The following is a 21,844-nucleotide window of genomic DNA, read 5'->3' on the forward strand; positions in this document are numbered from 1 at the left end:
TACACCACCCTTGTGTGAAGCCACCCTTGTTATCCGTGTAGCTAAGCGCCTACGCGCCTCACATAGGCACATTAAGTACTATACAAAGGCTACATACAATACCAGCAAGTAGACGAGCTGGTGTGCGGTAACAAGATAATGCTATTATAGCCTTAGAACCCGCCGTAGCGGGCTCTACCGGCTATTAAAGGCCCGCGTTAAATGCCTGAGCCGAAGGCAAGGGCATTTAACAAGGGAAAGGGCCTTTAATAGCCGGTAGAGCCCGCTATGGCGGGTTCTAAGGCTATTAGAACATTCTGCCACTTAGGGCAGAATGTTCTATTAAATATAACAAATTCCTCACAGAGCCCAGGAGATTAAAATCCCCTCGGGCTCCGTGAGGCTTTGTTCACAGCAGTTGCTGTGAACAAAGCGAACATTGGAATTTTGGCGCTGCGGGCTTTTACCCGCCAGCAGCACTCCATTGTTTTCAATGGAGCTGCCAACCTTCCAATGTTCTAATAATATTTAAATGAGGGACGAAGCAAGCGGAAGTAGTGTTTTGGAATTTCCATCCAATACTGCCTTATGAAGGTGGCCATTGTTTGAGGGTTTATAGGATGAGTGAACAATGCAACGGGCTTTCCACTGCTGACCTGATCAGTCCACCTGCTGTGGGGGGTGGGGGGAGGGGGGGAGGAGTCTGCCGAGCTCCGTCCTTATCTCTTCCTTTGAAGCGCTGATTCCCGTAAAATGAGGCTTTTGGGGGAAGCGCTTGGGTTCAGGCTTGTTACACATTGCAGGGCTGCTGATTTTCCAAATAAGCTCCTCGGTAGTATATTAAGATCGGTTAAATATTAAACCGCCTGCATTTCATGTCCGAAAAGAGTACCCCTTTCCTCACCACAGAGGAAGAGCATTCACCATGAAAGCGCTGCAGCTGCTCTGTGTGCTCCTCGGCCTGTCACTGGGCGTCCGCGCACTGGCGGTGACCACGGTAAGTTTGTTATTGTTTGCAACGCAAAAACCTGTACTCTATTCAGCATTTATATAGCGTGTCACAACCAGGGGCGTAGCTTCAGGGGGTTGTTTGGGGATGTTACACCCCTCTAAAAATGCATGTTGGGATGAATAGTTGGGTACAGGTGATTTAAGTCAGGTAGGGTGCGGTGTGTGTCCGATTTCACCGGGACTTTTTACACACACACACACAGACAAAAACGAACACACATTCTCTCCCTCTCTCTGTTTGGAAAATGTTGGTTATTTCACAACATAACGTGTTTTCTCTCACTTAGTACGCTACCAAGCCGCATTCCTATGCTTTTCCGCTGTCCCTTACGACCTTGGGCGCCCTGCTTGCCCTATAATATATTTTAACATTATGTCCCACCGTAATTGTTGGGAAATCTAACCACCCCCCAACCCAACCCCAATATAACTGATCAAGCTACGCCCCTGGTCATAACCTGTATTTTAAAACTGCGATTTACTTACTGTGGGTCGTTGGTATAGCGCTACGTATAGAGCTGAAAGTGTCTGGGCTCTTGCTGAAAATTATCACTGTAAAAACATGAAAGCGCTGTGTAAACTGCAAACTTAGGCAGTGTACAGTCGCGTTCTGGAGGGGTGCGTACTGCGTACTTCAGTCCATCTCGATCAGTTTTACTGGGCGAATTACAGACTTGTCAAGCATGATTCATAAAATATTTGCTTCTGTAGGGGGGGGGGGGAGGGGGCTGCAGACCTGTAAATGAGGTGCTTTGGCCGAGCTGGTTGTGAGGATTCAGCTACTGGGATTGATTGAGACAGGGCTGCAGGACAGGCTGGGGTGGATTATCAATGCCAGAACTGCTTGTGTGTAGTGCAGTTTTTTTTATGGTGGTTGGTCTCCCTACTAACAAAACTAAAACGTTTCTCCTGGGAGCTAGTACATACCGTAGACTCCGGTATTCTCATACCTAGATCTATTGTCGATTATTCTCTGAACTGACGCCCTTTGGTTAATAAGAAAAAAGAGGATTTTGAATGTGCTAATGCTGTTGTGTTCACATTTCCTGCTCGTCTGGAGGAAAAGCCTCCGAGGACTAAGCCCCAAGTGTAAAGAGGAAAAAGTATTTTCGAAAGTGGTGTGTGGGAGTAAAGTGTGGGGTTACAGCAAGCATGTTGAGATACAGAGTGTGAGTTAAGTCTTTCCTACGCAGACTTCTGAGTGTCCCCCAAGGTGTCCCCACCTTCTCTGGTCTATATTACGGATAAGATAGCATTTCGCCTTGTCTTCCATTAGCTGGATATCTGACTAGGCCCGAGGCCAAGTTGAATAAGGAAACCTTAAAATATTGTTTATCCCTTAAGGATACTTAGCAGACCTTAGATAGGAGTGAACTATTCCATACACCAGAGTGTATAGTCAATGTGGACCAGCTGCTTCTTAAAGCCTTTTTCCTACTGCATAGTGCCCTGCGAGATTACAGTTTTCGTTAGCAAAGCTGAAAGTCCGTACTCATTTCTTGTTGAAAAAAGTCCCCGCTATTGATCCCTATCTATCAGTGATAGCAAGCGCTGATGATCGCTTTTTGCTCACAAGATTTAGATTAGACATGTTGTATCTTCTATTAGCAGTCCCTCGGGGGCGTACGTGGAGGCTGAGTTTGGGGCCCTGTGGTTGCGACGGTATGTCTCTGCAGGACCACCTCCATTTTATGATGTTTTGTAAATTCTTTGTGGCCCCCAGAAGGACCTATGTTATCCCCATTTTGAAGCAAGCAAATTTTAACCAACTGCAACCAGCACTTACGTACCTTCAGGTGCTCCCTGATGAAATTATTTTTAGTGTGGTTAGTTTTTAAAAGCCACAGTAAGACTAAGAACCTTCTATGATCTATAAGGTGTTATTTATTGGATGGATTTTATCTTGGTTTTGAGTCTATGAAATGTTGGTTTGTATAGATTTTTAGTGTTTTTTAAATACTTTCTAACATCATGATCATGTGATTTTAGCCTTTTAACGTGAATTCTATTGTCAGTTATTAGTTACACTGCTCTGTATAGTGATGCTTCTATGGTCTTTGCATAGATGAGCATCACTAGAAAGGAGCTTTGGTTTTGCCTACATGTTGGGAGCCAGGATTACATGTTTGGATTGGGAGGAATATGTGTGTTTTCACAAAAAAGTGCAAGCCCTCAGCAGCTGTGATCATTTTGTGAATTTATCTAGCTGACTAAACATGACTTTTAAGGGGCCCACACATGACATTGGAATGCTACTAATGTGTTTTAGATAACATGATAATTTATGTTGTCTTTCTCTTGCAGTATTGGAGATGGGATGAGGTCACTCTTTAACCTGTATGGCTTTTTAGGTCTGGCTTGACAGTGCAACTGTCACATGACCGTTTAACCTACACCAATATTATTCTACATTCTTTGCTTCTACACAAATACGTGTCTATTCCCATGCTATTACCACACAACAGTAATTTAAAGCCAGACCTACTGGCATTGCCAATGCTTATTTAATATTATATAGTGCGAACTCGACCAGAAGATATTGGAGTGCTTTTCATGAGCACCAGTTATACAAGGGCACATTCATTTTTAGGCACGTGGAGACTGTGATTTGTCCAGAATCAAAAGATGTGGAGCCGATGCTACGATATGGTATATGCCATATTATGTTATATGTTATGTATAGGTGCACAATGTACCCCAAGATGTCTTAGCACTGTTAAAACAGCATGATTTGAATTATGGAAAGTAAGGCGGTAGAAAGAACTCGACAATTTACTGATTAAAAGGGAAAATAGACTTTTTCGGACAAATACAAAGACAGAACTGATTGCTGCTTCAATGGAAGCTCATTCCATTCTCTGGCTGCAGCACCGAAAAAGTTTTGACACAAAAGAAACCAGTTTTAGTCCTTGGTGCGTCCAACAAAGAGGGCACAAAGCTTAGGGAAAATATTGTGGGACTAATAGTCATATGACATGCCTGATGAAGTCACAGGAAGTGATGTCATGCCCTTATACTCATCCTCACTTTAAAGGTCACTGGCTTATTTTACAAAAATAAATTAACATAAAGACACTTAGGGGGTCATTCTAAGTCTGGCGGGCGGCGGAGGCCGCCCGCCAGACTTCCCCCCTCCAAAATACCGCTCCGCGGTCGCAAGACCGCTGAGGGTATTTTGGCTTTTGCACTGGGCTGGCGGGCGACCGCCAAAAGGCCGCCCGCCAGCCCAGTGCAAAAACCCTTCCCACTAGGACGCCGGCTCAGAATTGAGCCGGCGGAGTGGGAAGGTGCGACGGGTGCAGTGACACCTGTCGCGTATTTCAGTGTCTGCAATGCAGACACTGAAATACAAAGTGGGGCCCTCTTACGGGGGCCCCTGCAGTGCCCATGCCATTGGCATGGGCACTGCAGGGGCCCCCAGGGGCCCCACGACAACCCATACCGCCATCCTGTTCCTGGCGGGAGAACCGCCAGGAACAGGATGGCGGTATGGGCTGTCAGAATCCCTCATGGCGGCGCAGCAAACTGCGCCGCCATGGGGGATTCCCAGGGCAGCGGAAAACCGGCGGGAGACCGCCGGTTTTCCACTTCTGACCGTGGCAAAACCGCCGCGGTCAGAATGCCCTGCGGGGCACTGCCAGCCTGTTGGCGGTGCTCCCGCCGACCCTGGCCCAAGAATCACCCCCTTAGTATTTCTGGTTTTACCTTTTTTATAACTGTTGTAATTTTTCCATATATTGCGTAACCGAGCTCGAAAATGGCTAAAAGTGACAATATTTTTAAAGAGATGAATCTTGTTAATTACATTTCTAGACTGCTTTCACTAAGAGAAATACTGGGTGGGACTCGGTACGCGTTCGACCCAGACGTGTGCCCTGCCAACAACACTTGATCAGATGCACTCATATATTTATTACTGGAATTTATCTGTCAAGAACGGGTAAAAAGAGTGAATTATGCGATGAAGAAATACCAAAAAGGTTTAAGATTACCCCTTTCCTCCGAGGTAGTCAGTGAAGGTGTTTTAGAATGGGAGTTTCGAATTACAGCAAGCAGGGTGAGTCAGTGCTAGGTCCATGTTAACTGTAACTTGTTGATCAGTGGCAATATAAGGAAGAAATATCCTCAGAGGCTGAATTTGCCGAAAGCGGTGCTTACCACTTTGGAGATCTGAGGCTCCAGGGACAGGCTGGAGACAATATAGATGACAAGATTAGAGTATGGAGCAGGTGGAAGGGGGGGGGGGGCGCATTTTTTCATGTCATGACTTGTTATCAGTGTAATTTGAGGCCATTTATTTGCAGACAAAAAAAAAAGGATATCATGATGAGATTCTTGGGTATTAATGTTAGTTAGAGAATACCTGCTGGCATTAACTTGTTTAAAAATCGTTGCATGTTGTCTGTGTATATAAAAAGTTGCACAACTATGGAGTGAAGGGTGCATACAGGAGAAGGAAAAGCCTAGATTTACGGGGCACACCACAGTTAACTGATTTATTTTTCCTGCCAGATGGTCAGTGAATGATCAGAAAGGATAGGCCCTACCTCCCCAGTGACACTTTTTCTGGGATGATAGGCCAGGGGACAGCAGGGCATGATTGAGGCACATTTGCATAGTTTGTGAGAGCACCCTCATTAGAACAGGAGAGAGACGGTTTATCTGTCAGGACTGAAGCATCGTGTCATAGATATTGTTTACTGAAATATTGTGTTCCTTTACTTATATTGTAAATGAAAAATACATTTTGGAACAAAGGTTACAGGGACAGTATAGTTAGGCTCAGATTTTAAACTTACAAAAACATAGAAATTCATCAATTAGAGTTACCTCAAGTAACTCTAACTCGTGCCTTAGGTAACTGCAACTCATGCCCCTGCCATGCACCTTTTTTTCGTTTTTTTTTATTTTTATTACCAATACTACATTGATATTATCAATGATGTTATCGAAGGTGTCACGAGTGCCGTAATATGTATGTTAATTAGCAGTGCCTGGCGAGGGCACAAGTTATAGTAACCTTAGGGCACAAGTTATAATTACTTGAGATTACTTTAACTATAACAGGTGAATTTCTATGGTTTTGTATGTTTAAAATGTGATCCTAACTACAACGTCCCTGTAACCTTTGTTTTTTTAAATGAATTTCTACTTTAAAAAAAAAAATCTATTTCTGAACTATAATGTCCCTGTAACCTTTTTTTTCAGTGAATTTCTATTTTTTTAACGTATAGTAATTTTCATTACTATACATTAATCCAACCACCGTGGTGCACAGCCTTTGGCTGTGCGAAGCGGCGGTTGGCCACAGGGCTTGGCCTGCAGCCAGACCCTGCGGCCAACCCCCCTGATCACCCAACCCCATGGTGTGCACGGCCCTTTGGCTGTTCGCAGTAGAAGTTGTCCTGGGCCTCTCTGAGTGTGAGAATAGGTGCGAGAGGGTGTATCTGGGGGTGAGAGTGACTGTGAGAGTCTCTTTCTGGGTGAGAGAGTGTGTACATCAATGTTTTTGTGGGTGCATCAGTGTGTGCGCGGGTCTGTGAGTGTGTGCGTAACTATCTGAGTGGGTCTGTGAGTGGGTACGTGAGGGTCTGAATGGGGATGTGAGTGGGTGCACAAGGGTCTGAGTGGGTCTGTGAGTGAGTGTCTGAGTGGGTCTGTAAGAGGGTGTGTAAGTGTCTGAGTGGGTGTGTGAGTGGAAGAAAGATTGAAAGAGAGAGAGAGAGAGAGAGTGAGAGGGAGAGAGATAAAGACCATTTTTTAGGCTTTGATATGTGATATACTTAGAATGAGATATTTCTGGACAAATTGAAAAGAAAAATGAATTTGTCATTTAAGAAGAGTAAGATCTCCTTTCTGAAAGAGCTTTAAACATTTGTAGTTAAAAAAAGGAGGGAAACAAGTACAGCTGGACTCTATCCTTCAACGCTGAGTGTGAAGGTCTCTGACCTCCACACTGACCTATTCTTTTTTTTAAGACAAGGTTTTTTTTAATCCCTTTTTGGGCTATCTGGGCCCACAGAGGATCCGTCAGGCCCTCCCTCGCAATCCCATTGCTTCAGCAACAGCTACATGGTTGCTTGAGCAAACCTTTCATCTCTGTTCCCTGCACAAATACCTGCGTGTAGGGGCAGAGATGAAAGCTCCACTTTCTGACAGCGGGACCTGCATGACAGGTCCTGCTCTCAGAAACTGAAGTGTTTGCTGTGGCTTGGCTGCAGCTTCAAAGCTATGTCCTGGGGTTGGGCAACCCAGGCATAGCAGGAGCCGGCACTGGGTGATGACGGTCCCCAGGGCAATCAGTGGCTCCTTGAGGGGGGTTGCGCGGCCTCCCACTGTTGTGGAGATAGCTCCAGGAGGGGGTGGTCCCCAGGGCTTATCATTATTTAGTAATTGCCTGGGGTAGTGGTGATCCCCGGGGCTGCGGCCTCCCCACACCTTCTTTGTTAATTACCCCAGGGAGGTGGTGGTCCCTAGGGCTGTGAGGGGGCCTGAGGCCCCCCCACACACAATTTCTATAATGCCCCAGGGGGTGGTCCCATGTTTTTTTCATCCGGGGAGATGGTGGTCTCAGGGGCTATAGGGGAGGCCGTTGGGCCTCCTCCACATATTAAAAGCATTTTGCCTTGGTGGGGTGGTGGTCCCTGGGTGACGGGGGGCTGCGCAGGTGATCACACATATTTATTTAATCGTCCGAAGGCAATGGTGGTCCCCGGGGCTGTGGGGGAGGGTGACAGACCTCCCCCAATAATTTGAGTAAAGCCCTGGAGAGGTGGTGGTCCCCGGGGCTACGGGTGGGAGTCATAAGGTCCACCATTAGAAATTAAAATTGCTCGTGGGACTTGACCCACCAGGGGCTTGAAAAAAATGAAATGTGGGAGCCAGCGCTTTAGCCTGGAAGGGCTAAGGTAACAATAACTCATGCCCTCGCCATGCATTTGTTTGTCAAAAATATTACCTCAGATATTATCAAGGATGTTATCAAAGATGTCATGAGTGCCGTAAATTGTGGGGTAATTAGCAGTGCATGGTGAGGGCACGAGTTATAGTTACCTTAGGGCACGAGGTATAGTTATTTAAGATAACTCTGACTGTAACAGGTGAATTTCTATGGTTTTGTACGTTTAAAATGTGGGCCTAACTATAATGTCCCTGTAACCTTTGTTTTTTTAAGTGAATTTCTATGTTTTAAAAACAACCCTAAATCTTAAGTTTTTTTGGGTGGATAATTATGATGAACTGCTCCTGAGAGGTGGATGTCCCCAGAACTGTGTGCGTGGGGTGTGAGGGGGTGGGTGTGCCCCCATATAGAAATTGTGGATTCCCCTGGAAATTGGCCCACGCTGGGGCTTGTAAAAAGCAAGCATGTGAGCCCGTGCTTGCTTAAAAAAAAAAAATTACAAACAAAAAAATGATGTAAAATATATACAAACTTATAAATAATTTCCCCTACCCATTAACATTTCAATAAAGTGGTAATGGGTAGGGGAAAACATAAAACCTAGTACTTGCCTTTATTTAAGGCCCTAACCCACAACACCAGCAAAGTATGCTAAAAACAACATGGCTGCCTTTTAATTCTGTAAAGGCAGCCTTAGCCAATCAAATACTGCCTGGTCATGGGCTAGTACCTCAAAATATTTGTGGATATGCCACAAATGACCGCAGCATGATATATCACTTAGGGCCTGATTAAGATCTTGATGGTGTTACTGTCAAGCCGCGTTGGTGGTGGGCCGAAAACACCGCCAAGTCAACGGTGTTCCCCTCACCTTAATTAGATGTATTGCGGTATCACCCAGAAAGTACAGTGGTACTAAAAATACTTATAAGAAAAGAAATATGTAAAATAAATTAAAACTGCATTGTACTACAGTAAATTTCACAAATATAGTGAACTACAATGTATTTTCAATTTTTTACATATTTACTTAAAAATAAAAATGTTAACGAAGTACTGCAATATTACCTAGAATGTACTGCACAACTTTACACAAAAATTACAAAACAAAAATTGATTTGTAAAAAAAAACTACACTACATTGCATTTCACTAATATAGTATACTAGATTCTGCTTTTCATTTTTTACATATTTCTTTTTGTTAACTTTCATTTAACTACCACGCTACTTTGTAGGTACTATTGCAGGACTGCATAAACTTAAAAAAAAAATACAAATAATTACTAAATATCCATACCTATTTACAGTTTAATAAGGTGGACATACAAGGGAAACAACAGTAGAACCTGCTAGTTACCTATATTTAAGGACCTAAATGCAACCATTAGCCAATGGTCAGCACATACAGCAAAGTTACAGCTGAATATTACAGCACAATATATAACTAAACATTTTGTCACTTATAATTTTAATAGTACTTAATTTACACCTAATACCAAAATTACCCTTTCCACCCCATAATATATCTTCCTACCACATTTCATCTACATCGGTTCAGCCACTTTCATGTTATGGGGCATATTTATGAAAAGTGGCGCTGCACCTAGTGCAGCACCACGTTTCTTGCGCCCTTTGTGCGCTGTATTTACTATACGGTGCGCCATGGCCGTAGATAGGGAACTAGCATCAGAATTTTTGATGCTAGTTCGGCACTTTGCAGGATAAGTGTAAAAAATGTTGACGCTAATCCTGCAAAGCACTGAGAGGCCTGTTGTAACCAACGGAAGGCTCCTTTTTATGCCTGCTCAAAGCATTAAAAGTGCTGAAAAAAAATGACGCAAAAAATCTCTTAGATTTCTGTGCGCCATTTTTTTGGCCCCACTAATGAGGGAATGCCCCCTTTGCATACATTATGCCTGGCACAAGGATAATGTGGCACAAAGGGTAACAAAGTGGCGCAATGTATGCATTGTGCCACTTCGTAAATATGATGCAGCGTTTTTGGCCTTCTAACTCCACATTAGCATAAATAAAATGACACTGATGTGTCGTTAGAATGGTGCTACGCCCTCTTAAATATGGGCCTCTGGGCCTATGTCTCTTTAAATTGTACTCTATTACACCATAGACAACTCCACTCTATGCCACTACAGTCTATGTCACTCCACTCTATGTCATTTAGTTCTATGCTACTCCACTCTACCCCACTCTACCCCACTCTACTCTACACCACTCCACTCTACACCACTACACTGTATGCCACTTCACTGTACGCAACTTCACTCTAAACTGTTCAACTCTATGGTATTCCAGAGATGAAAGGGTAGCTCGTTTCATGTCTTTGCTACTAGGTAGAAGAAGGAATGACCTCTGCATCTCCTATGTCAGATACGGGGGTGAGGGATAGAGAAAGGGAAGAGGAGTAGAGGTATCTGGTGGGCTGATGGAAGTTCAGGCGGTGGTTCAAGTAGGCAGGTACGCAGTTGTGTAGGGCCTTCAACTGGCATCGTTTCTGTACAGGGAGCCAGTGGAGTTCCCTGAGGCCGGGGGTTTTGTGGGTTCATCTAAGGGGATCCAGGACGAGTCTGGCTGCAATGCTTTGTATGGTCTGTAGTCATTGGAGGAGGTGATCTGCGATCCCTGCATAGAGGACGTTGCTGTAGTCCAGTTGGCTGAAATCTGGACATGGGTGATTGTGCATCTTGAGCTTTGGGGTAATCATTTGAATATCTGATTGAGCATGTTTAGGATGAAGAAGCAGGAAATGGAGACAGAGCGGAGCCATCATGGTTAGCTTGTTATCCAGAATGATGCCTAGGTTCCTAGCGTGGTCAGTTTGGGTAGGAGTAGGTCTGAGTTCGGAGGGTCACTAGGATGAAACCCTTGGGGAGCTTTCGTTTCCTGAAAATCATTATTTCTGTCATGTTCATGTTGAGCTTCAGGCAGTCCTCCTTCATCCAGTTGGCAATGTCTGTCATGCAGTCGTGGGTGTTGGTCTTGCTGTTGGTGGTGTCTTCAGAGAGGATGAGTTGTGCGTAGTTGGCCACATGATATGATGTTGAGTCCATTGGTTTTGGTGCTGCTGCCCAGAAGTGTCATATAAGTGTTGAAGAGGGTGGGGCTGAGACAAGATCCATAGGGTACTCCACAGATGAGTTCCCTGGGTTCGGAGGCGAAGGCAGACATTTTAAATTTTTCTGGTGAGGAAAGAGGCGATTGATCTGAGAGCGATTCTTTGGATACATATTTTGTGCAGCCTTGTGATGAGTGTGTGGTGAGAGACCTTATTAAAGGTTGCCGAGAGGTCTAAGAGGAATAAAGCTGCAGTCTTCTCCATTGATAAGGGCTTGGATGTTATTGGTAGCCATGATAAGGGCTGGCTCAGTGCTGTGGTTGCTGTAGAATCAGGATTGGGAGAAGTTGAGATGGAGGTTCCATTCTAGATGTGAGGAGTGCTGTTGGTTGATGGCTTTTCTAATACTTTGGCTGGGAACGGGAGCAGGGAGATTGGTCAGTAGTTTCTGAGTTTGCTGGGGTTTGCCAATGGGTTCTTTAGTAGTGCGTTGACTTCTGTATGTTTCCAGTCCTCGGGGAAGGTGGCCGCGTTAAACAAGGTGGTGAGTGCATGGCTGATTCCGGCTCCGCCTATGTTGAAGATGTGGTGAGGGCATGGGTCAGTTGGCTTTCCTTGATAATGGAGGTGGTGTCCTGTGGGGGGGCTGACTCCATTCTGTTAGTTGGATGTCTGTGGGGTGGTAGAGAGGTTGTTATGCTGCTTGAAGAAGTCATTGGCTTTGAGCTGGGGTTTGAAGTTTCCATTGAGTGTGGCAATCTTGTCATTGAAGAAGCTTGCAAGGTTGTCGCAGAGCTCCTGTGAGGGGGTAATGTTGCCTGTTGAAGCCAAGGGGTTGGAGAATTCTTTGATAATGTAGAAGAGTTCTTTGTTGCATTGGAACTTGAATAACTGGGTGAGGCTAAGCCCTTTTTCTTTGATTCTCCCAACTGTATGTGGTAGAGGATGAGTGCTCTCTTGAAGGCAGTCTTGTCGGTCGTGTCCTTGCTGGTGCACCATCTCTTTCCAGTTGTTTACTGTCATTTAGTGGTTCTGTGGTCTTCAGTGTACCAGCTAGCCTGCTTGGCAGACCTTCTGTGGATGTTTTTGCTGAGGGGAGCAACCCTGTTGGCGTAGTTGGTGATTCAGGTGTTCACATTTCTGACGTTCTGGTCTAGGTTGTTGGAGGAGATGGGGTGGGTGGTATTGCCACTGCACTGTATGCCACTCAACTCTATGCCTCACCACACTATGCTATTCCACTGCCTGCTATTCCACTGTATGCCCCTTTATTCTGAGCTATTCCACTGTAATGTATGCCACTCCATTATATGGCACTCCAGTCTACGCCCCTACACTCTACGCTATTCCACTGTACACTTCTTCATTCTACGCCCTCCACTCTACACTAATGCACTCTACACCACTCCAGTGTTCACCATTTCACTCTTCCCCACTGAACTCTTTGCCAGTCCACTTTATGCCACACCACTCTACGCCAATCCACTGTCCACTACTCCAGTATAAACTATCCTACTCTATGCCACTTTACTTTACACCACTCCACTATATTCCATCACACTGTATTCCCCTACACTCTACGCTACTGCACTCTACATCAGTCTACTGTATGGTGCTCCTCTCTACACCACTCCAATGTAAGCCACTCCACTCTACTCTATGCTACTGTAATTTACACCACTCCCATTTACGCAGGGAACTTCCCAGAGTTCTCCTTTGTTTTTTGCATAATTTATGCGTCACTCTAACCCTGAAAGGGCCTTGGTTTGACATATAACTATATATATAGATATATATACTGAAAAAAGTAAATAGGTGAAAGATTCTGTGGCAACTTAATGTTTTAAACACAAAACACTGGAATTCACCAGCTATAGTTATCTCTAGTAACTATAAATCATGCCCTAAAGTAACCATAACTAGCTTCCCCACCATGCACATCTTGTCATTAAAGATGTCGTTTCAGATGTTGAGGGGTGATGCTATCAATGATGTAATAGAGAGTGTCATGAGTGATGAAATATGGGAGGTAATTAGCAGTGCATGATGAGGGCGCGAGAATCAAAAAAGTGTATGAAAATACACGTGGATTTTGTAGTTTGGGCTCCCTTTTTGCTCTGCCCCCTGCTTGGTGAATCACCTTGAAACTTTTCATCTACCGACTACACAAAAAGTAGCACTTTTCTGGAAAGTTTGGTGAAGATTTGCCAAACTGCGTCAAAGTTATTAGCAAAACAAAAAGGTATTTCCTATGGAACACTGACCTTATCTATAACTACCCAAACGCGATATCCACTAAGTAATATATATATAAATATATATATTCACTTAAAAAAATCAAAGGTTACAGGAACGTTATAGCTAGGCTGACATTTTAAACGTACAAAACCATAGAAATTGTAACCTTTGTTTTTTTTAAGTGAATTCCTATGGTTTTTTAAAATTCTTTTTCCTAATTACAATGTCCCTGTGACCTTTGTTTTTTTCAGTGAATTGTTTTACAGTTCTGTTAACCTAAAGTAATTTTCATTACTATACGTTAATCCAACCACATCTGCGCACAGTTTGGCCGTGCATGGTGGCGGTTGGCCACAGGCCCCGGCCTTTGGCTAGTCCCTGCGGCCAACTCCCCTAACCACCCACCCCGAGAGAGAGAGACATAGAGAAATTGAGAGATTGAGAGAGAGAGCGTTTTAGGCTTTGATAAATGATATACGTAGAATGAGATATTTCCGGACAAATTGAAAAGAAAAATGTTTTTGTCAATTAAAAAGAGTGAGATCACCTTTCAGCATGCAACTTAAATCATTATAGTTGGAAAGAAACTAAAGCAGGAAATGACCACATACTCACCTAAACTGGAACTCTTAACCTTCAGTGTGCATGTCTGAGACCTTAACCACTAGGCCAGAGGTGACTCCTTACTGTGCAGTATCTAGACTTAGCTATGACTTCAGTGTTCCATCACTAGGAATGTTTAACAGTCACAACACTAGAAAATAAACACACACTGACATCTTGCTAGTGTGATGCTTTGACGTTATTGCATGGAATGACCGTTGCGATAACGATATATCTCTTGCTTCCATCTGATAATGAGATAGAAGCAAGAGAAAGAGAGAGAGTGACAGGAACACAGGGGAGAGTTTCAAGGCCCTCGCGGCCCTGGCCAGCTCCCCGCATCCTGCAGGAGCTGGCATTGCTCCAGTTAGCAGGGAGCTGCTTTAAATAGCAGTTCCCTTCTTGGTGGAGCAATGTTTTTATCTGTTTCCCTGCCCACACGTTTGTGTGCAGGGAAAAAGATGAAAATGTCACTTTCTGCAAGTGAGAGCTTTTTGACAGCTCGCACTTTCAGAATGTGAAGTGTTTGCTCTGACTTGGGGGGAACTGTCCCTGCGGGGTAGTATTCCCCAGGGCCATCTATGGCTCCTGGAGGGGGGCTGTGCAGTCCCCTTCCAATGTAAAATAGCCTAGCACCAGAGCTAATGGGTCTGGGTGACTCTACGCTGGCCTCTTTTCTTATTTTTTTACTTTTTTTTGTGGAACTCAGCTGAAGCCAAGTCCCAAGATGGCTGCCAACACTTCCTGCTTGAAGTATTGGCAGTCAATCAGAGCTCTGCATTTCCATGTATGAGCTTAATATTATTTGCAAAGTCGTCGCGGCCACATATATACAAGTTTGGATTTTGTTAAGTTTCTCAACAACTACTGAACAGATTTACACCAAATAAGAAAAGCATAATCTGCATACCGAAAACTATCTTGCTGCCAAATTTGGTGTAATTCCATCCAGTGGGTTGGGCTGTAGTCTTGTTCAAAATTCTATGGAAATTAGCATAGGAAATGCATACTTTCTGCCCTCCCCCCTTTTTCTCAGCCCCTGAGATTTCCTGTGCAAAACATAGTTATCCTTCAGACAAAAGCTCACTCTCAGCAGGTTACAGTTTATTTTGGAGAGCAGCAAAGCCAGTACCATTCAAAGAACTCTTTACACATTTTCCAGGCCTTAAGCGTTTCAGACATCTCGTCCTTGGCTTTCCGAAACAAAATGCAAACTGCAACCTGTTGGGAGTGCGCTTTTGTCCGGGACAACTTTGTTTTGTGTGTGTATGTGTGTGTGTGTGTGTGTGTGTGTGTGTGTATGTATATATATATATATATATATATATATATATATATATATATATATATATATATATCAATATGTGTATTAAAGTAATATCATAAATATATAAAAATCAGATTAAAAATACATTTTTGTAAACAAAATATAAACATTTCAATATTAAATATTATTAAAACATAAAAACAAATCAAATTCAACAATAATATAAAAATAATTCATATAAAACCTTTCTAATCACCACAAGGTACAGTTTTGGACTTTGACGGGGTTAGATGTAATATTTCCACTCCAATGGAAGCAACAATAGGGTCGATGTTGGCCTTTGGAGCGGTTAGATTGACTATTTTCACTTCAGTCTAAGCACCTGCAAGGAAAGTGCTAGGCTTTGGAAGGGTTAGATGTAGCATTCCCACTCTAATCCAAGCACCAGTATGGAAAGTGTAAGGCTCTGAGGAGTTAGATCCACTATTCCTTCTCCAGTTTAAGCAGCAGTAGAGAAAATGGACTTCTGATGGGTTACGTTTACTATTCCCACTCCGATCCAAGCAACAGTAGGGAAAGTGTTGGGCCTGGAAGGTGTTAAAATTACTATTCCCACTCCAATCTGTGCAACATTTGGTAGAAAACATTTAAATACCTAACAATGGAACTTTTAAATCATATTTTTTTATAAAAAATAAATACAGATGATATAATAAAAATAATAATTTAAAAATGCAAAATATAGACCAAAAAAATTAAAAAATTAATTATTCGAAAGGAAATTCACTTCCCTTCCTACAACTAATTGTGAGGATCCTGGTTGTAGAATAACAATCATAATTGGCTGACAGGAACAACTGAGGTGCGTTAGAAGAACAACCTGTGATGGCTGCACTACTGGAACACCATAGAAATGGATTGCAAGATCTCTTTGTATCGCCTACGAAAATCTTAGGAATGTTGTATTATACACACATTTTTGTGCTAGGACTTGTATTTTGATTGAATACCCCAGTTTTAGTGTTCAGAAGCTTCAGCTCAGCGCTTTAAATGGGCTGAAAAAGTGGGCATCACTAAAGGTAATGTACCCTAAGATGCATAAATAAAAAACATACAGGGGATGTGACCACCCTAATTAAGGCCCTATCCTTATAATGAACTCTACAATTAAACTGGCTTTCTCTGCCTCTTTCTTTTTTTAGTCCTCCTTTTGCTTTTTCTCCTCCTCTTGGGCCTCTGTCACTTTCTCCCCCTAATCATACTTTGCCATATGGTTATGTCTGATCTTCCCATATGTCAAAGCGTTCATCATGGACCTCCTCCTACTACTCCTGTTCTCAATCCACTAGACTCTCCAGATTCTGATCTTCTGACCCTGGTCCTTCTTGTCATTGTGGGTCTATGTCTTATAGTGGCACTACTTCTACTAGACACGATCCTTCTAACCTTGGGCAGTATTTTTCATAGGTCACTTCTCAAACCTATTCTGTACTTCTGTGCAATCATCATATAGGTGGTCATTCTGAACCTGGCGGTAAAAACCGCCAGGGCCGGGGACCACGGAAGCAGCGGCAACAGGCTGGCGGTGCTTCCAGGGTCATTCTGACGCGGCGGTGAAGCCGCAGTCAGAAAAGGGGATCCGGCGGTTTCCCGCCGGATTTCCCCTGGCCCGGAGAATCCTCCATGGCGGCGCTGCTTGCAGCGCCGCCATGGGGATTCCGACACCCCTTCCCGCCATCCTGTTCCTGGCGGTAAAACCCGCCAGGAACAGGATGGCGGGAACGGGTGTCGTGGGGCCCCTGGGGGCCCCTGCACTGCCCATGCCACTGGGCCCCACAAAGATTTTCACTGTCTGCTTTGCAGACAGTGAAAATCGCGACGGGTGCTACCGCACCCGTCGCACCCCTGCAACTCCGCCGGCTCCATTCGGAGCCGGCTTCATTGTTGATGGGGCTTTCCCGCTGGGCCGGCGGGCGATCTTCTGGCGGTCGCCCGCCGGCCCAGCGGGAAAGTCAAAATGACCCCCGCGGTCCGGTCTTTCGGCGGTTTCCGACCGTCGGGCGGCGCCCGCCGCCCTACGAAGTCGGAATGAGGGCCATAGTCTTATAGAACTTGGAGTCCAAGTACATTTTAGACTTAATCATTCAAATCCACTATATGCTGGTGTACCTAGTGCCTTAGGCCATGTTTTAATTGATTTCAAACACAACTGTTCATCTGGTTCATAACCTACAAAAGGAGAGCATATGTTATTGCTAGAAGGTCACGGCATCTTCTAAAAATGGCAACTAAATTGAAATTAAAACATTATCCTTCCTTCCGATGGCACATTGTAATAAGTTCTCTCATCCTTAAGTTCATACAATACTTCCTCTTAAAGATCCCCCTGTTTTCAAAAGGTAACCTTCTGATAATCCCAATGTTAAAGCACCAAGGTCAGGGAGATAACTGTTCTGTGCTGGAGTTTACAAACTCTAGACAGTGTCTCCAACCTTTTCTGAAGTAAAAGCAACTTATGTTCAATGAAAATGATCCTGAGCTACGAATTTTATAAGAATTTTAATACTGACCACATCAGACAAATTTACATGTTTGTTATAAATATACACTTTTTAGTTTTTGTAAGCAGGGCTACACGCAGGGGAGCTACTTATGGGGAGCTCACAAGCTACTTGTTGGAGAGACCTGCTCCAGAAAAACTTGCTGAGGAATTTATGCAGTGAAGCAAGTCATCTTTAATTCAGGAACCCCATCAAAGATCATATTTTTTGCTAATTCTGCCTTGGCGCTTAGCAGTTAGGGTGGTGATCACTGCAAAGGGATTAATAAGTGCTTGCTACATAAATGATCAAACTCACACCAGGTTGTCCTTTTCTTGGTCCCCTTGGCCGTGATCCTGTTGTCCTCATATAGGTCCTAGTGTCCTGGTTCCCCTGGTCTTGGTGCTTGTTCTCTCCTTCTGCCTTTATCCTGGTGCTGCTGGGCCTGGCACTCTTGGTTCTGGTCCTCCTTTTCCTACCAACCTTGCTCCTTGAGCTCCAGATGCTGGCCCTCCTTATCATGCTGTTGCCAGTAATTCAGGTCATTCCTATGAGATACACACCCATGTATACGTTCAAGTCTATGCCATACAAAATAAACAAAATAAATAATAATAAGAATAGGAGATCAAGTCATGGTTCTTCATGAACATTCCGAGCTACCTTGGCAAACTCCACTCAATTACTGTGATTTATTGAAAGCCACAAAGTCACTTTCAAAGTTATTTTAATAAATTGAACGTGTACTAGTTTCATCTGGTTTCTCAATGAATTTGCTTTGTTTGTTACCCAACTATCCGCCGTCTGTTGCAACCAGTTGCCTAACTCACAAAATAAGGCTGTCAAAGGGCACCTGCTAGTTTGCGTCCAGTTGCAGGGGCGGAAGAGGATCACTGGTAAACGTGAGTGAAAGTTTAGACAAATACAAGAGGGCATACACCCACACACCTACCCCCCCAGACAGATAGACACACTCAAACACAATGTAGAACCTGGCCAGTGGACAGATTTATAGAAAAGGGGAAGTGTCTTGAGTGACAGAGTTCAATGTAAAGGGCCACCAGTCAACCATTAATTAACTACCCAAATAATCTGCATTGCGCCTGACATTTGGAATTGCTTCTGGTTCCAATAAGTTTTCCTTTAATTTTTTTAATCAATATCTACGTAATACTCTGTTTAATTTTAAAGAACCTCATGAAAAACAATAGGGCTTATTCACAAAAGCACTGGGAGTAGTATTAAAAGAGTAATTTTTTACATACTGCAATATACCTTGTACCTGAAACATCCCACTCCCAATTAGTAGACTGGCAAAAAGACACAGCCCCTCATTATGACTTTGGCGGTCTTTTCAGAAAACCGCCGAAACCACGGGCTCCAGAAGACCGCCAGTGCAGGCGATCTTCCGACCACCATATTCAGGTACTGAAGGATTTCTGCAACAATTTGGGTGGAAATCCTCCAGTGGTCATGCTGGCAGTCGGAGGCGCAGGGGCGGTTCCACCATCAGTTCTGCACCCTCAAAACGACTCCACCAGCCGTACTACGACCTGTAATACGGCCTGGAGGTGTCCTCATGGTGGGGTGCTGCCAGCGGTGGAAGCGTCTGTTCCCGTTCTCTGCCAGACGACCTCCTCGCCCTACAAGGTAAGTCGATCATCTGACACGGGAGTGGGGCGGGAGGGTGCATGTGTGAGTGGGTGTTGTCTGCATGTGTGTATGGGTGTTTGAATGCATGTTTGACTGCATGTGTGTATGAGGGTTTGAATGCATGTTTGAATGCGTGTGTGTATGGGTGTTTGAATGCGTGTATGATCGTTGAAGTGAGTGGGTGTTCGAATGTTTGTGTGAATGCGAGTATGGATGCATGGGAGTCAAAGCGTGTATGTAAGTGTTGGTGAATGAGTGTATGCAGGGTGAGTTTGGGTGTGTGTGTATGCTGGGGTGCTGTACTGGAAGAGGGTGTGGGGGTGCTGTACTGGAAGGGGGAGGTGGAGGTGCTGTACTGGAAGGGGGAGTGGGAAAGGGTGGTGCTGTACTGGAAGGGGGTGAGGGTTGTGGTATGGAAGGGGGTGGGGGTATTGGGTTTGCAGGGGGTGTTGTGGGAGTCATCTGCTGGTAAAAGGAAAGACATTTCCTGTCACTGGTAGCCTTTCTGCCAGGGTTTTCATGGCCCTGGCGGTCTTAGGACCACCAGGGTCATAATGAGGGCCACAGGTTTTCTATTTGTGCTAATTGTGCATGATTTTGTTTTTTAGTATTCCCATATTAGATGTTTTGGGGTAACTTACAAAGGTCTTTAAAAGTACGGAAGAGAGTAAAATATCAGTACTACTTTACATACTCCAAAATACCTTTGTTAACAGGCCCCAGTGTATTTGCATCCCTAGCCCATCACGTGTGATTGATAAAGGCTCTTTCTGTAATAACCAATATTTATGGATTTTGTGTCAATTTATTTTTTCTACAAGCAAAAACAAAAGACAAAGAAATTCAAGTGGCACTGTCCCATTTAACCAAATTGATCATGCCCTCAATCCATAGGAAAGGGCTCTCTGTTTCAAATACAGTCATTTAGTTAAGTGAGAGTGCAAGATTGTGAAATATTTTGGTTTTTTTTCACTTGGACCAAAAATTGCAATAGTATTGCTCACACATTTTCCTCAACTGAACAAAACTGTTGATGCACTGCATTGCACCCTTCCTGTGGGAGACTGAAATTTAGTGGAGTTCTTCATCAGTACCGGGATGCTTAGTTCTTTGCAGTGTAAGCATCACTGGTTCGAAAAAGGGGGGTGGATTACGTGGTCACTAAAGCAGTCTCAAGTCCATTGCCACACATTACATCAAGACCACCATAGACTTCAAAGAAGTGGTCCTTATATAGGATGCCTAAAGATGATTTGGATGCTGTGCAGAAGATGAGGGTCTTCCTGGGGTTATTCCTCAGTCCACGGATAAGATGGGGAGAAGCATTGGACACAGGGGTCAGAGTCCCTTGAGGTCCTCTTTGTGCCAAATAAAGCCAAGAAGCGGCTGGGCAACTGATCTCAGGTCACAGTGGGTCTAGAGGTATCCTTTCATGAGGGCTCAGAACACCACAGCCAACATGAATACCATCTGCTCTGGAGCACCCACAGATCCCTGCTCCCACCACTTCCTCAACCTCGGGAGCAAGGAAATCAGCAGCAAACTCACGAAACCCTCTGCAGACCCAGTGAACTCTAGACCTACCACCCCATCTCTTTTCTCCCCTTCCCTGCCAAAGTCCTTGACAATGTCATCAACCACCAACTCGTCAAACACCTGGAGAGAAACAACCTGCTGGACACTTCCCAATCCGGTTTCTGCGTCAACCACAGCACAAGATCTCCCTGATAGCTGCCACAGATGACATCAGAACCCTCCTCAACCTTGTGGGAAACAGTAGCCCTGACCCTCCTTGACTTTTCAGCAGCATTCAACACTGTATCCCACCACACACTCAGCAAGAGACACCACCACATTGGAATCCAGGAAGACGACCTCAAATTGATTGCATCTTTCTGCATTGGACAAACCCAGAGAATCCTCCTATCATCCTTCACCTCAGAACCCAAGAGCACCATCTGCAGCATCCCTCAAGGTTCATCCCTCAGCCTCATCCTGTCCAACACTTACATGATGCCCCTGACCAACATCATCATGACCCATGGCCCTAACATAATTTCCTTTGCAGCCGACACCCAGCTCATCCTCTTGCTCTCAGAAGGCCCCTCCACCACCATGACCATCTTCCACAACTGCATGACGAGTGTTGCTGACTGGATGAAGACCAGCTGGCTCAAGCTCAACACAGACAAGACAGAAGCGCTGATTTTTGGGAGAAGCACGTCTCCGTGGAATGACACATGGTTGCCCTCTGAATTCAGACCCACACTGACAAAGCTTACCCGCAACCTTAGCTTCATCCTGGAGAGCAATCTCACCATAAAGAAACTGATCAACACAGTCTCCTCCACCTGCTTCCACACCTTCTGCATGCTCCAAAAGGTCTTCAGATGGCTCCCTGTCAGCACCAGGAAAACTCAAGCCATAGTTACCAGGCGACGGGACTATGGCAACAAGCTCTACATAAGAATCACAACTCAACTCCTGAAGAAACTCCAGATGATTCATAATACAGCTGCCAGACTCATCCTCATCCTCCCCAAATGGACCCACATCCCAACCCACCCCAGGAATCTCT

At 44.4% G+C, this 21,844-nt stretch overlaps 1 protein-coding gene across 2 annotated transcripts in view; it reads left to right on the forward strand.

The window, feature by feature from the left end:
• Nucleotides 1-575: 575 nt before the first annotated feature.
• CFI (complement factor I) overlaps nucleotides 576-21,844 on the forward strand; it is a 224,335-nt gene continuing 203,066 nt past the window's right edge. The window contains exon 1 of one of the 2 annotated variants that reach the window (XM_069241061.1): nucleotides 576-976. In XM_069241061.1, coding sequence (XP_069097162.1) covers nucleotides 905-976 — 72 coding nt within the window. In that variant the 5' untranslated portion in view covers nucleotides 576-904. The remainder of the gene's footprint in view (nucleotides 977-21,844) is intronic. The other variant, XM_069241054.1, reaches the window with a different exon arrangement.

The sequence above is a fragment of the Pleurodeles waltl genome, chromosome 1_2 (genome assembly GCF_031143425.1).
Source record: "Pleurodeles waltl isolate 20211129_DDA chromosome 1_2, aPleWal1.hap1.20221129, whole genome shotgun sequence".
Lineage (NCBI taxonomy): Eukaryota > Metazoa > Chordata > Amphibia > Caudata > Salamandridae > Pleurodeles > Pleurodeles waltl.